The 15,065-nt window shown below is 35.7% G+C and overlaps 1 protein-coding gene across 3 annotated transcripts in view; it reads left to right on the top strand.

The window, feature by feature from the left end:
• The window catches only part of FCF1 (FCF1 rRNA-processing protein), a 48,724-nt gene that overhangs the window by 27,660 nt on the left and 5,999 nt on the right, over positions 1 to 15,065 (top strand). For 2 of the 3 annotated variants that reach the window (XM_085870110.1, XM_085870108.1), the window contains exon 7: positions 2,939 to 3,033. The exons of the other annotated variant lie outside the window; for it this stretch is intronic. In XM_085870110.1, the coding sequence (XP_085726236.1) occupies positions 2,939 to 3,033 (95 nt within the window). The remainder of the gene's footprint in view (positions 1 to 2,938; positions 3,034 to 15,065) is intronic. 3 annotated transcript variants of the gene reach the window in all.

Below are 15,065 nucleotides of genomic sequence, written 5' to 3'. Positions count from 1 at the left end.
TAGAAATAGACCATTAAGTTAAACTTTTGTCTCATCTGACCACAAAACCTTTCTCCATGTGTCCGCAGTCTCATTAAGATGCTTTTTCGCAAACTCCAGATGAGCTTTTCGATGCGTCTTTTTTTTAGTAATGGCTTCTTTCTTGCCACCTGCCCAGAGAGGCCAGCTTTATGAAGGGAAAGAGATATTGTTGATTTATGAACACTGAACCCCATCTCAGACATAGAGCCTCACAGATCTTTCAGTCATTGTTGGATTTACAGTAACATCCCAAACCAATTTCCTGCTTTCCTGGCTGTTGAGATTGGATGGGTGACTTGATCTTGGTCGAGCCTGGGTGGTATGATATGTCTTCCTCCTCTTAATGATGGATATCACCATACTCAAAGGGATAATGAGTGACTGAAATCTTCTTATAACCCTCTCCTGAACGGTGTTTCTCCTCCACTTTATGTCTGACTTCTTTGATAAGATCTTTGGTCTTCATGTTTGCCTTGTTGGTTGATAAAGTGAGTTAAACCTTCAAACTCCTGAGATAAGTGGGGAAGCTTAATTTTTAAATTAAACCACTGATTACATACAGGTGAAACCTATAACACTTGTTTTGTAACCTTTCACACAAATAATTTGCTCCTGAAGTGATTTAGGGTTAATTAGGGAAAGGGTTTGAATACTTATGCAACTGAGAATCACCTGATTTTTCTCCATTAATCTAACTTATTCACATTTTATCGACATTCTTCAGCTTTATTACTTTGAAGCGGTTTGTGAAGATTCTGTATATTGTTTGATTTGAAAGCAACATGAAATAAGCTCAGGTGCCATCAAAATGTGAAAACTTTGGAGGGGGAGGGGGGGGCAAATACTTTCGCAGGCCCTTGTGTGTGTGTGTGTGTGTGTGTATGTATATATATATATATATATATATATATATATATATATATATATAATATATATACTGTTACGGAAATGGCCCTTATTGGACTACTAAATGTAGGATTAGCTCAGATCCCCCATTAAATGCATGTATAGATAGGTTGTTTGGTAAAATGGACGTTGTATGTGTGTCGGGAGGTGTAGGAGGCTGTAGTACTGTTGTGCGGTGGTGGTGGAACAAGAGGTCCCTCTTCTTCTTCCCTATAACGGACGATAGGCCCCGCCCAGTCGGCTGAGAGGGTGTAGCCAAAAAGAGGAAGTGACGCGAATGGGAGGAGTTAGTCGGTTTTTCGCCGAGAGAGAGGCGGGCTGGTGTGTCGAAGGAGCGAACGAAAAGAAACTGTGGTGAAACTGAGTGCCGTGGTGGCGCCGATCGGCTGTACACGGGACGGCTGTGTCTGTTTTTCGTGAGGAACGAGCCAAAAGAAAGGCAGGGAAGGCAACAGAGACGCGACGAGTGTCGAGTCGCGATCTGCTGGATGAGCAGAGGCTTCGAAGCGAGCGAACGCAAGAGAGGTTGCCTGCACGTCGAATCAGCGACCGACTCTAAGGAAAAAAGGTGATTCGACCGAGAGAGAAGCTGAGAGGACGGAGTTGGGAAGTCGGGCTTTGAGGCGGAAAGGCAGGAGAGGAGACGCCGGAGCCTCTGACGGTCCCTGCTCACACCAACGGCTCGACACGTTTGCCGATCCGCTTGCCGGAGCCCGGCACCTCGATTTGGGCCTTGTCTGGAGAACAGGCCAGGCCTGGATTTGTATGCTGGACCTTGAGAGAGATCGGCTAAGGCCCATCGTCGACATTGCGCAGGGCCGGAATGCGCTGAGGAGGGCGTGCGCACGGGGCGCCTATGAGAAGGAAGAGTACGGCGCCGCCATCTTGCCACGCGGCGCGTTCGAGCTGGGAGTTCGAATCTGTGGACATCTGCCTGTTGCGAGCGACATTCCTGCTTTTGACACTGTCCTCTCGTCCATGAGACATCACCAAGTACTCTGTCTTGTCTTGCATGCATGCTGTCTGTCTATCTGTCTTTGTCTGCACGTTGTTTAAGGCATATTTTGGTAGCGACCCCCTCGAAACCTGTAGTCCGTGGTTCCCTAGTTAAGAACGGGTTGAGGATTGTTAATAAAACATTGTCATGAATTTTGCTTGTGTTGTGATCCCCGATGTTCCCCAATAAATCAGGTTAATTCGTATGAAGTTGCCGCTATGGATTAATTTGTGTCGCGTCGAGGAACGATCCGTTCGATTGGCATATAAAACCAAAATGGTTACAGACTGGCAGAAAATGCTCGGCATCTGACAAAACCAGTCTGTAACCAGGGGTTCTATTTCCCCAACTGGCAAGGTACAAGGATTACGTTGGTATCGCTTGAAGGTGCGTGACCCGAGGCCTGTGCTGAGCCGGCCGGCGTTATAGATCCCGGAGACGGCCGGAGTGGGTTGAGAATCCCTCCGTCGCTGAATCATATATATATATATATATATATATATATATATATATATATATATATATATATATATATATATATATATATATATATATATGTTATATTTGTTTGGGGCTGGGGGGGGGGAGGGTTAGGCATTACCAGAGAAGATAATAGAGTAGCTAGCCCATCTCAATGTGATTAAGTCAAGAAATGTTAGCTTAAGGATTGTCTTGTTTGTGCACCATACAAGGGACGGTGCCTGGTAATAATTAATTGGGGATTAAGGAAATTGTACATATAAACTCCTTCCTTGTAATGTCCCATCAGCTGGGACTGGGTGGCATTGGGGCTCTGCCAGGCAACAGAGAGGGGAGGGAGCTATCGACACCATCAGGGGTGGGGTTTGGATCGATTGTACCCATAACACGTTATTTAATTAACACAACTTGCAGTTCGTGAAAAATCTGAGGTGTGGTTATGACAAATGGCCTCCTTGTGCCTCGATTACCTTGTTAGCATTAATTACCATGCATGCCTGCCATTGACACAAATCCCGAACGTGGCTGTTTCAGCACAAGTGCTACATTGTGGCAACTGTGGACAAGGACCTGAAACGACGAATCCGTAAAATACCTGGTGTCCCCATCATGTACATTTCAAGCTACAGGTATGGTGGTAATTGTCCAATTTGTCATGAAACAAAATGGCATTTTAGAAAGAAAGATTTAAGATAACAATAGTTTAATAAATAAACAAAAACGTAGCACAGGTAATAAATTTTGTTTGTTGGGTAAATAAACTGGTTCATTAACGTGTATAAAAGGTCCTTGTGCAACAGATTCTTGTTATGATGTATTCCAAGACAAATGCAAAAGAAAAGTGTTGATGGCACGGTCTGCAGTTGGCGGTAGAATTTTATGGCGATTGACGAGACATTTTGCTGTGACACATTTTGAAAGTTGTGGAACCATGTGCACTCCATGGCCTGTCTTGCTCCACTCACTGGCTTTTCAATTAAGGCTTGAAAAAATAAATAAATTGTGCCCCACTAAGTACCTATGGGATTTCAATGCGGTACGTAGCATGCAGGTACCGAAAGGCAATTTTGGGTACATTGTTGCAATCTACATTTGATCCACTTTGAAAACTTTTGTTCCTTTATCATTGGCAATGTTGGGTTCGATGGAGATAATGCATAATATTAAAGGGAAGTATTCATTCAAACAAACAGGTGGAGATTAACTCTGACAACACAGTGACAAAAAGAAGAAACATTATTTATCAACTCGAGGGGGAGACTCAGGAGAGTGCAAAACCTCCACTGCCAATACTGCTGGGTCACTCAAGTGAACCTTATCTTATTCATTAAATATGATGTCAACAATGCTGACAGAGTTGTAGTTCTTTTCTCCAACATTTTTTTTTTGGGGGGGGGGGGGTGGGGGGGGGGTTTGGAAATCACTTCAAACATGAAGAATTGGAAAAAAAAGAAATCGAAATTTTGTTGAAAAAAAAGTTGCAAAAATTTTTTTTTTGTCGAACAATTTTTTTTGGGAAATTTTGGTTTTTGGTTGGAAATCACTTAAAACATGTAGAAATGCAAAAAAAAAAAATTTTCTCGAACTATTTTTTTTGGGGGGGGTTGGAAACCACTCAAAACATGTAGAAATGCAAAAAAATGTCTTTTTGGGGGGGGGTAACAAATTTTTTGGGGGGCTGGAAATCACAAAACATGTAGAAATGTAAAAAAAAATTCTTTTTTGGGGGGTAAATTTTTGGGGAGGGGTTGGAAATCACTAAAAACATGTAGAAATGCAAACAAAAACATTTTTTTCTCGAACTATTTTTTGGTGGGGGAGGGGTTGGAAACCACTCAAAACATGTAGAAATGCAAAAAAAATTTTGTTCTCTAAATTTTTTTGTGGGGGTAACGATTTTTTGGGGGGGGTTGGAAATCACTGAAAACATGTAGAAATGCAAAAAAAATGTTTCTTTTTGGTGGGGGCAGGGTAACAATTTTTTGGGAGGGGTTGGAAATCACTAAAAACATGAAGAAATGCAAAAAAAAAAAAAAAAATTTCTCTAACAATTTTTTTTTTGGGGGGGGGGTGTTGGAAATCACTTAAAACATGTAGAAATGCCAAAAAAAAAATTCTTGAACAATTTTTCGGGTGGTGGGGGGTTGGAAACCACTCAAAACATGTAGAAATGCAAAAAAAAAATTTTTTTTTTCTTGAACAATTTTTGGGGGGGTTGGAAACCACTCAAAACATGTAGAAATGCAAAAAAAAAATTTTTCTCTAAATTTTTTTGGGGGGTAACGATTTTTTGGGGAGGGGTTGGAAATCACTTAACATGTAGAAATGCAAAAAAAAAAATTTTGTTCTCTAAATTATTTTGTGGGGGGGGTAACGATTTTTTTGGGGGGTTGGAAATCACTGAAAACATGTAGAAATGCAAAAAAATGTTTCTTTTGGGGGGCGGGGTAACAATTTTTTGGGGAGTGGTTGGAAATCACTAAAAACATGAAGAAATGCAAAAAAAAAAATTTCTCCAACAATTTTTTTTTTTTTGGGGGGGGGTTGGAAATCACTTAAAACATGTAGAAATGCCAAAAAAAAAAAAATTCTTTAACAATTTTTCGGGTGGGGGGGGGGGTTGGAAATCACTTAACATGTAGAAATGCAAAAAAAGTTTCTTTTGGGGGGGGGGCGGGGTAACAATTTTTTGGGGGGGTTGGAAATCACTTAAAACATGAAGAAATGCAAAAAAAAAAAAAAATTCTCGAACAATTTTTTTGGGGGGTTGGAAACCACTCAAAATGTAGAAATGCAAAAAAAAAATTTTTTTTTGTCGAACAATTTTTTTTGAGGGTGGGGGGGTTGGAAATCACTTAAAACATGTAGAAATGCAAAAAAAAGAAATTTTTTTGTCTCAATTTTTTTTGGGGGGGGCTTGGAAATCACTCAAAACATGAAGAAATGCAAAAAAAAAACTTTTTTCCTCTAACTTTTTTTGGGGAGGGGTTGGAAATCACTTAAAACATGTAGAAATGCCAAAAAAAAAATTTCTTGAACAATTTTTCGGGGGGGGGGGGTTGGGAAACACTCAAAACAAGTTGAAATGTAAAAAAAAAATTTTTTTTTTTCTTGAACAATTTTTTGGGGGGGTTGGAAACCACTCAAAACATGTAGAAATGCAAAAAAAAAAAATTTTTTTCTTGAACAATTTTTCAGGGGGGTTGGAAACCACTCAAAACATGTAGAAATGCAAAAAAAAGTTTCTTTTGGGGGGGGCGGGGTAACAATTTTTTTGGGGAGGGGTTGGAAATCACTTAAAACATGTAGAAATGCCAAAAAAAAAAAATTTCTTGAACAATTTTTTTGGGGGGGTTGGAAACCACTCAAAACATGTAGAAATGCAAAAAAAAAAATTCTCTAAATTTTTTTTGGGGGGGTAACGATTTTTTGGGGAGGGGTTGGAAATCACTTAAAACATGTAGAAATGCAAAAAAAGTTTCTTTTTTGGGGGGGGGCGGGGTAACAATTTTTTGGGGAGGGTTGGAAATCACTTAAAACATGTAGAAATGCAAAAAAAAAAATTTTTCTCACAATTTTTGGGGGGGGTTGGAAACCACTCAAAATGTAGAAATGCAAAAAAAAAAAAAATTTTTTGTCGAACAAATTTTTGAGGGGGGGGGGGTTTGGAAATCACTTAAAACATGTAGAAATGCAAAAAAAAGATTTTTTTTGGGGGGGGGGTTGCAAATCACTCAAAACATGAAGAAATGCAAAAAAAAAAATTTTCTCGAACAATTTTTGGGGGGGGTTGGAAACCACTCAAAATGTAGAAATGCAAAAAAAAAAAAAAATTTTTTGTCAAACAAATTTTTGAGGGGGGGGGGTTGGAAATCACTTAAAACGTAGAAATGCAAAAAAAAGAAATTTTTTTTTGTCAATTTTTTTGGGGCGGGGTTGGAAATCACTCAAAACATGAAGAAATGCAAAAGAAAAAATTTTTTTCTCTAACTTTTTTTGGGGAGGGGTTGGAAATCACTTAAAACATGTAGAAATGCCAAAAAAAAAAAAATTTCTTGAACAATTTTTTGGGGGGGTTGGAAACCACTCAAAACATGTAGAAATGCAAAAAAAAAGTTTTTTCTCTAAATTTTTTTGGGGAGGGGTTGGAAATCACTTAAAACATGTAGAAATGCAAAAAAAAATTTTTTTGTCGAACAAATTTTTGAGGGGGGGGGTTGGAAATCACTTAAAACATGTAGAAATGCAAAAAAAAATTTTTTTGTTGAACAATTTTTTTGAGGGGGGGTTGGAAATCACTTAAAACATGCAGAAATGCAAAAAAAAGAATTTTTTTTGTCTCAATTTTTTTTGGGGGGGGGGGTTGGAAATCACTCAAAACATGAAGAAATGCAAAAAAATTTTTTTTTTCTCTAACTTTTTTTGGGGAGGGGTTGGAAATCACTTAAAACATGTAGAAATGCCCCAAAAAAATATAATTTTCTTGAACAATTTTTCCGGGGGGGTTGGAAACCACTCAAAACATGTAGAAATGCAAAATAAAATTTTTTCTCTAAATTTTCTTTGGGGGGTAGCGATTTTTTGGGGAGGGGTTGGAAATCACTTAAAACATGTAGAAATGCAAAAAGTTTCTTTTTGGGGGGGGGGGGGTAACAATTTTTGGGGAGGGTTGGAAATCACTTAAAACATGTAGAAATGCCCAAAAAAAAAAAAAAATTCTTGAACAATTTTTCGGGGGGGGGTTGGAAACCACTCAAAACATGTAGAAATGCAAAAAACTTTTTTTCTTGAACAATTTTTTGGGGGGTTGGAAACCACTCAAAACATGTAGAAATGCTAAAAAAAAAATTTTCTCTACATTTTTTAAAGGGGTTGGAAACCACTCAAAACATGTAGAAATGCAAAAAAAAAATTTTCTCTAAATTTTTTTAGGGGGTAACGATTTTTTGGGGAGGGGTTGGAAATCACTTAAAACATGTAGAAATGCAAAAAAGTTTCTTTTGGGGGCGGGGTAACAATTTTTTTGGGGAGGGGCTGGAAATCACTTAAAACATGTAGAAATGCCAAAAAAAAAATTTCTTGAACAATTTTTCGGGGGGGTTGGAAACCACTCAAAACATGTAGAAATGCCAAAAAAAAAAAAAATTCTTGAACAATTTTTCGGGGGGTTGGAAACCACTCAAAACATGTAGAAATGCAAAAAAAAAAATTTCTCTAATTTTTTTTTGGGGGGGGTAACGATTTTTTGGGGAGGGGTTGGAAATCACTTAAAACATGTAGAAATGCAAAAAAAAGAAATTTTTTTGTCTCAATTTTTTTGGGGCGGGGTTGGAAATCACTCAAAACGTGAAGAAATGCAAAAGAAAAAATTTTTTTCTCGAACTTTTTTTGGGGAGGGGTTGGAAATCACTTAAAACATGTAGAAATGCCAAAAAAGTTTCTTTTTTGGGGGGGGGGGGGGGCGGGGTAACAATTTTTTTGGGAGGGTTGGAAATCACTTAAAACATGTAGAAATGCAAAAAAAAAAAAATTTTCTCGAACAATTTTTTTGGGGGGGTTGGAAACCACTCAAAATGAAGAAATGCAAAAAAAAAATTTTTTTGTCGAACAAATTTTTGAGGGGGGGGTTTGGAAATCACTTAAAACATGTAGAAATGCAAAAAAAAGATTTTTTTGTCTCAATTTTTTGGGGCGGGGTTGGAAATCACTTAAAACATGTAGAAATGCAAAAAAAAAAAATTTTCTCGAACAATTTTGGGGGGGGGGGTTGGAAACCACTCAAAATGTAGAAATGCAAAAAAAAATTTTTTGTCGAACAATTTTTTGAGGGGGGGGGGTTTGGAAATCACTTAAAACATGTAGAAATGCAAAAAGAAGAAATTTTTTTGTCTCAATTTTTTTTTTGGGGGGGTTGCAAATCACTCAAAACATGAAGAAATGCAAAAAAAAAAAAAATTTTTCTCTAACTTTTTTGGGGAGGGGTTGGAAATCACTTAAAACATGTAGAAATGCCAAAAAAAATTTCTTGAACAATTTTTCGGGGGGTTGGAAACCACTCAAAACATGTTGAAATGCAAAAAAAATATTTTTTTTTTTCTTGAACAATTTTTTGGGGGGGTTGGAAACCACTCAAAACATGTAGAAATGCAAAAAAAAAAATTTTTTTCTTGAACAATTTTTCAGGGGGGTTGGAAAACGCTCAAAACATGTAGAAATGCAAAAAAAGTTTCTTTTGGGGGGGGCGGGGTAACAATTTTTTTGGGGAGGGGTTGGAAATCACTTAAAACATGTAGAAATGCCAAAAAAAATAAATTTCTTGAACAATTTTTTTGGGGGGGGTGGAAACCACTCCAAACATGTAGAAATGCAAAAAAAAATTCTCTAAATTTTTTTTGGGGCGGTAACGATTTTTTGGGGAGGGGTTGGAAATCACTTAAAACATGTAGAAATGCAAAAAAAGTTTCTTTTTTGGGGGGGGGCGGGGTAACAATTTTTTGGGGAGGGTTGGAAATCACTTAAAACATGTAGAAATGCAAAAAAAAATTTTCTCACAATTTTTGGGGGTTGGAAACCACTCAAAATGTAGAAATGCAAAAAAAAAAAAATTTTTTGTCGAACAAATTTTTGAGGGGGGTTTGGAAATCACTTAAAACATGTAGAAATGCAAAAAAGATTTTTTTTGGGGGGGGGTTGCAAATCACTCAAAACATGAAGAAATGCAAAAAAAAAAATTTTCTCGAACAATTTTTGGGGGGGGTTGGAAACCACTCAAAATGTAGAAATGCAAAAAAAAAAAAAATTTTTTGTCAAACAAATTTTTGAGGGGGGGGGGGTTGGAAATCACTTAAAACGTAGAAATGCAAAAAAAAGAAATTTTTTTTTGTCAATTTTTTTGGGGCGGGGTTGGAAATCACTCAAAACATGAAGAAATGCAAAAGAAAAAAATTTTTTCTCTAACTTTTTTTGGGGAGGGGTTGGAAATCACTTAAAACATGTAGAAATGCCAAAAAAAAAAAAATTTCTTGAACAATTTTTTGGGGGGGTTGGAAACCACTCAAAACATGTAGAAATGCAAAAAAAAAGTTTTTTCTCTAAATTTTTTTGGGGAGGGGTTGGAAATCACTCAAAACATGAAGAAATGCAAAAGAAAAAAATTTTTTCTCTAACTTTTTTTGGGGAGGGGTTGGAAATCACTTAAAACATGTAGAAATGCCAAAAAAAAAAAAATTTCTTGAACAATTTTTTGGGGGGGTTGGAAACCACTCAAAACATGTAGAAATGCAAAAAAAAAGTTTTTTCTCTAAATTTTTTTGGGGAGGGGTTGGAAATCACTTAAAACATGTAGAAATGCAAAAAAAATTTTTTTTGTCGAACAAATTTTTGAGGGGGGGGGTTGGAAATCACTTAAAACATGTAGAAATGCAAAAAAAAATTTTTTTGTTGAACAATTTTTTTGAGGGGGGGTTGGAAATCACTTAAAACATGCAGAAATGCAAAAAAAAGAATTTTTTTTGTCTCAATTTTTTGGGGGGGGTTGGAAATCACTCAAAACATGAAGAAATGCAAAAAAAATTTTTTTCTCTAACTTTTTTGGGGAGGGGTTGGAAATCACTTAAAACATGTAGAAATGCCCCAAAAAATATAATTTTCTTGAACAATTTTTCCGGGGGGTTGGAAACCACTCAAAACATGTAGAAATGCAAAATAAAATTTTTTTCTCTAAATTTTCTTTGGGGGGTAGCGATTTTTTGGGGAGGGTTGGAAATCACTTAAAACATGTAGAAATGCAAAAAGTTTCTTTTTGGGGGGGCGGGGTAACAATTTTTGGGGAGGGTTGGAAATCACTTAAAACATGTAGAAATGCCCAAAAAAAAAAAAATTCTTGAACAATTTTTCGGGGGGGGGGTTGGAAACCACTCAAAACATGTAGAAATGCAAAAAAAACTTTTTTTTTCTTGAACAATTTTTTGGGGGGGGTTGGAAACCACTCAAAACATGTAGAAATGCTAAAAAAAAAAATTTTCTCTACATTTTTTAAAGGGGGTTGGAAACCACTCAAAACATGTAGAAATGCAAAAAAAAAAAATTTTCTCTAAATTTTTTTTAGGGGGGTAACGATTTTTTGGGGAGGGGTTGGAAATCACTTAAAACATGTAGAAATGCAAAAAAAGTTTCTTTTTTGGGGGGGGGCGGGGTAACAATTTTTTGGGGAGGGTTGGAAATCACTTAAAACATGTAGAAATGCAAAAAAAAAAATTTTTCTCACAATTTTTGGGGGGGTTGGAAACCACTCAAAATGTAGAAATGCAAAAAAAAAAAAAATTTTTTGTCGAACAAATTTTTGAGGGGGTTTGGAAATCACTTAAAACATGTAGAAATGCAAAAAAGATTTTTTTTTGGGGGGGTTGCAAATCACTCAAAACATGAAGAAATGCAAAAAAAATTTTCTCGAACAATTTTTGGGGGGGGTTGGAAACCACTCAAAATGTAGAAATGCAAAAAAAAAAAAAATTTTTTGTCAAACAAATTTTTGAGGGGGGTTGGAAATCACTTAAAACGTAGAAATGCAAAAAAAAAAAAGAAATTTTTTTTTTGTCAATTTTTTTGGGGCGGGGTTGGAAATCACTCAAAACATGAAGAAATGCAAAAGAAAAAAATTTTTTCTCTAACTTTTTTTGGGGAGGGGTTGGAAATCACTTAAAACATGTAGAAATGCCAAAAAAAAAAAATTTCTTGAACAATTTTTTGGGGGGGTTGGAAACCACTCAAAACATGTAGAAATGCAAAAAAAAAGTTTTTTCTCTAAATTTTTTTGGGGAGGGGTTGGAAATCACTTAAAACATGTAGAAATGCAAAAAAAAATTTTTTTGTCGAACAAATTTTTGAGGGGGGGGGTTGGAAATCACTTAAAACATGTAGAAATGCAAAAAAAAATTTTTTTGTTGAACAATTTTTTTGAGGGGGGGTTGGAAATCACTTAAAACATGCAGAAATGCAAAAAAAAGAATTTTTTTTGTCTCAATTTTTTTTGGGGGGGGGGGGGTGGAAATCACTCAAAACATGAAGAAATGCAAAAAAAATTTTTTTTTCTCTAACTTTTTTTGGGGAGGGGTTGGAAATCACTTAAAACATGTAGAAATGCCCCAAAAAAATATATTTTTCTTGAACAATTTTTCGGGGGGGGGGGGGGTTGGAAACCACTCAAAACATGTAGAAATGCAAAATAAAATTTTTTTCTCTAAATTTTCTTTGGGGGGTAGCGATTTTTTGGGGAGGGTTGGAAATCACTTAAAACATGTAGAAATGCAAAAAGTTTCTTTTTGGGGGGCGGGGTAACAATTTTTGGGGAGGGTTGGAAATCACTTAAAACATGTAGAAATGCCCAAAAAAAAAAAAAAAATTCTTGAACAATTTTTCGGGGGGGTTGGAAACCACTCAAAACATGTAGAAATGCAAAAAAAACTTTTTTTCTTGAACAATTTTTTGGGGGGTTGGAAACCACTCAAAACATGTAGAAATGCTAAAAAAAAATTTTCTCTACATTTTTTAAAGGGGGTTGGAAACCACTCAAAACATGTAGAAATGCAAAAAAAAAAAATTTTCTCTAAATTTTTTTTAGGGGGGTAACGATTTTTTGGGGAGCGGTTGGAAATCACTTAAAACATGTAAAAATGCAAAAAAAATTTCATTTGGGGGCGGGGTAACAATTTTTTTGGGAAGGGGCTGGAAATCACTTAAAACATGTAGAAATGCCAAAAAAAAAAAAATTTCTTGAACAATTTTTCGGGGGGGTTGGAAACCACTCAAAACATGTAGAAATGCCAAAAAAAAAAAAAATTCTTGAACAATTTTTCGGGGGGTTGGAAACCACTCAAAACATGTAGAAATGCAAAAAAAAAAATTTCTCTAATTTTTTTTTGGGGGGGGTAACGATTTTTTGGGGAGGGGTTGGAAATCACTTAAAACATGTAGAAATGCAAAAAAAAGAAATTTTTTTGTCTCAATTTTTTTGGGGCGGGGTTGGAAATCACTCAAAACGTGAAGAAATGCAAAAGAAAAAATTTTTTTCTCGAACTTTTTTTGGGGAGGGGTTGGAAATCACTTAAAACATGTAGAAATGCCAAAAAGTTTCTTTTTGGGGGGGGGCGGGTAACAATTTTTTTGGGAGGGTTGGAAATCACTTAAAACATGTAGAAATGCAAAAAAAAAAAAATTTTCTCGAACAATTTTTTTGGGGGTTGGAAACCACTCAAAATGAAGAAATGCAAAAAAAAAATTTTTTTGTCGAACAAATTTTTGAGGGGGGGGTTTGGAAATCACTTAAAACATGTAGAAATGCAAAAAAAAGATTTTTTTGTCTCAATTTTTTGGGGCGGGGTTGGAAATCACTTAAAACATGTAGAAATGCAAAAAAAAAAAATTTTCTCGAACAATTTTGGGGGGGGGGGGTTGGAAACCACTCAAAATGTAGAAATGCAAAAAAAAAATTTTTTGTCGAACAATTTTTTGAGGGGGGTTTGGAAATCACTTAAAACATGTAGAAATGCAAAAAGAAGAAATTTTTTTGTCTCAATTTTTTTTGGGGGGGGGGGTTGCAAATCACTCAAAACATGAAGAAATGCAAAAAAAAAAAATTTTTCTCTAACTTTTTTTGGGGAGGGGTTGGAAATCACTTAAAACATGTAGAAATGCAAAAGAATTTTTTTCTCTAAATTTTCTTTGAGGGGGTAACGATTTTTTGGGGAGGGGTTGGAAATCAGTTAAAACATGTAGAAATGCAAAAAAAGTTTCTTTTTTGGGGGGGGGCGGGGTAACAATTTTTTGGGGAGGGTTGGAAATCACTTAAAACATGTAGAAATGCCAAAAAAAAAAAAATTTCTTGAACAATTTTTCGGGGGGGGGGGGGGGGTTTGGAAACCACTCAAAACATGTAGAAATGCAAAAAAAAAAAAATTTTCTCTAAATTTTTTAAAGGGGGTTGGAAACCACTCAAAACATGTAGAAATGCAAAAAAAAAAATTTTCTCTAAATTTTTTTTTGGGGGGGTAACGATTTTTTGGGGAGGGGTTGGAAATCACTTAAAACATGTAGAAATGCAAAAAAAGTTTCTTTTGGGGGGGCGGGGTAACAATTTTTTTGGGGAGGGGTTGGAAATCACTTAAAACATGTAGAAATGCCAAAAAAAAAAAAATTTCTTGAACAATTTTTTTGGGGGGTTGGAAACCACTCAAAACATGTAGAAATGCAAAAAAAAAAAATTTTTCTCTAAATTTTTTTGGGGGGGTAACGATTTTTTGGGGAGGGGTTGGAAATCACTTAAAACATGTAGAAATGCAAAAAAAGTTTCTTTTTTGGGGGGGGCGGGGTAACAATTTTTTGGGAGGGTTGGAAATCACTTAAAACATGTAGAAATACAAAAAAAAAAAATTTCTCGAACAATTTTTTTTGGGGGGGTTGGAAACCACTCAAAATGTAGAAATGCAAAAAAAAAAAATTTTTTTTGTCGAACAAATTTTTGAGGGGGGGGGTTGGAAATCACTTAAAACATGTAGAAATGCAAAAAAAAGAAATTTTTTTGTCTCAATTTTTTTGGGGCGGGGTTGGAAATCACTCAAAACATGAAGAAATGCAAAAGAAAAAAATTTTTTCTCTAACTTTTTTTGGGGAGGGGTTGGAAATCACTTAAAACATGTAGAAATGCCAAAAAAAAAAAAAATTCTTGAACAATTTTTTGGGGGGGTTGGAAACCACTCAAAACATGTAGAAATGCAAAAAAAAAATTTTTCTCTAAATTTTTTTGGGGAGGGGTTGGAAATCACTTAAAACATGTAGAAATGCAATAAAAAAATTTTTTTCTCGAACAATTTTTTTTTGGGGGGGGGGGGGTTGGAAACCACTGAAAATGTAGAAATGCAAAAAAAAAATTTTTGTCGAACAAATTTTTGAGGGGGTTGGAAATCACTTAAAACATGTAGAAATGCAAAAAAATTTTTGTTGAACAATTTTTTTTGAGGGGGGTGGAAATCACTTAAAACATGTAGAAATGCAAAAAAAAGAAATTTTTTTTGTCTCAATTTTTTTTGGGGGGGGGGGTTGGAAATCACTCAAAACATGAAGAAATGCAAAAGAAATTTTTTTTCTCTAAATTTTCTTTGAGGGGGTAACGATTTTTTGGGGAGGGGTTGGAAATCACTTAAAACATGTAGAAATGCCCAAAAAAATATAATTTTCTTGAACAATTTTTTGGGGGGGTTGGAAACCACTCAAAACATGTAGAAATGCAAAAGAAATTTTTTTTCTCTAAATTTTCTTTGAGGGGGTAACGATTTTTTGGGGAGGGGTTGGAAATCACTTAAAACATGTAGAAATGCAAAAAAAGTTTCTTTTTGGGGGGGGGCGGGTAACAATTTTTTGGGGAGGGTTGGAAATCACTTAAAACATGTAGAAATGCCAAAAAAAAAAATTTCTTGAACAATTTTTTGGGGGGGGTTGGAAACCACTCAAAACATGTAGAAATGCTAAAAAAAAAAATTTTCTCTACATTTTTTAAAGGGGGTTGGAAACCACTCAAAACATGTAGAAATGCAAAAAAAAAAAATTTTCTCTAAATTTTTTTTAGAGGGGTAACGATTTTTTGGGGAGGGGTTGGAAATCACTTAAA

The sequence above is a fragment of the Eptatretus burgeri genome, chromosome 2, assembly GCF_056783735.1.
Source record: "Eptatretus burgeri isolate ZD-2024b chromosome 2, Ebu_testis_v1, whole genome shotgun sequence".
Lineage (NCBI taxonomy): Eukaryota > Metazoa > Chordata > Myxini > Myxiniformes > Myxinidae > Eptatretus > Eptatretus burgeri.
This window is presented reverse-complemented; position numbering and strand designations above follow the sequence as displayed.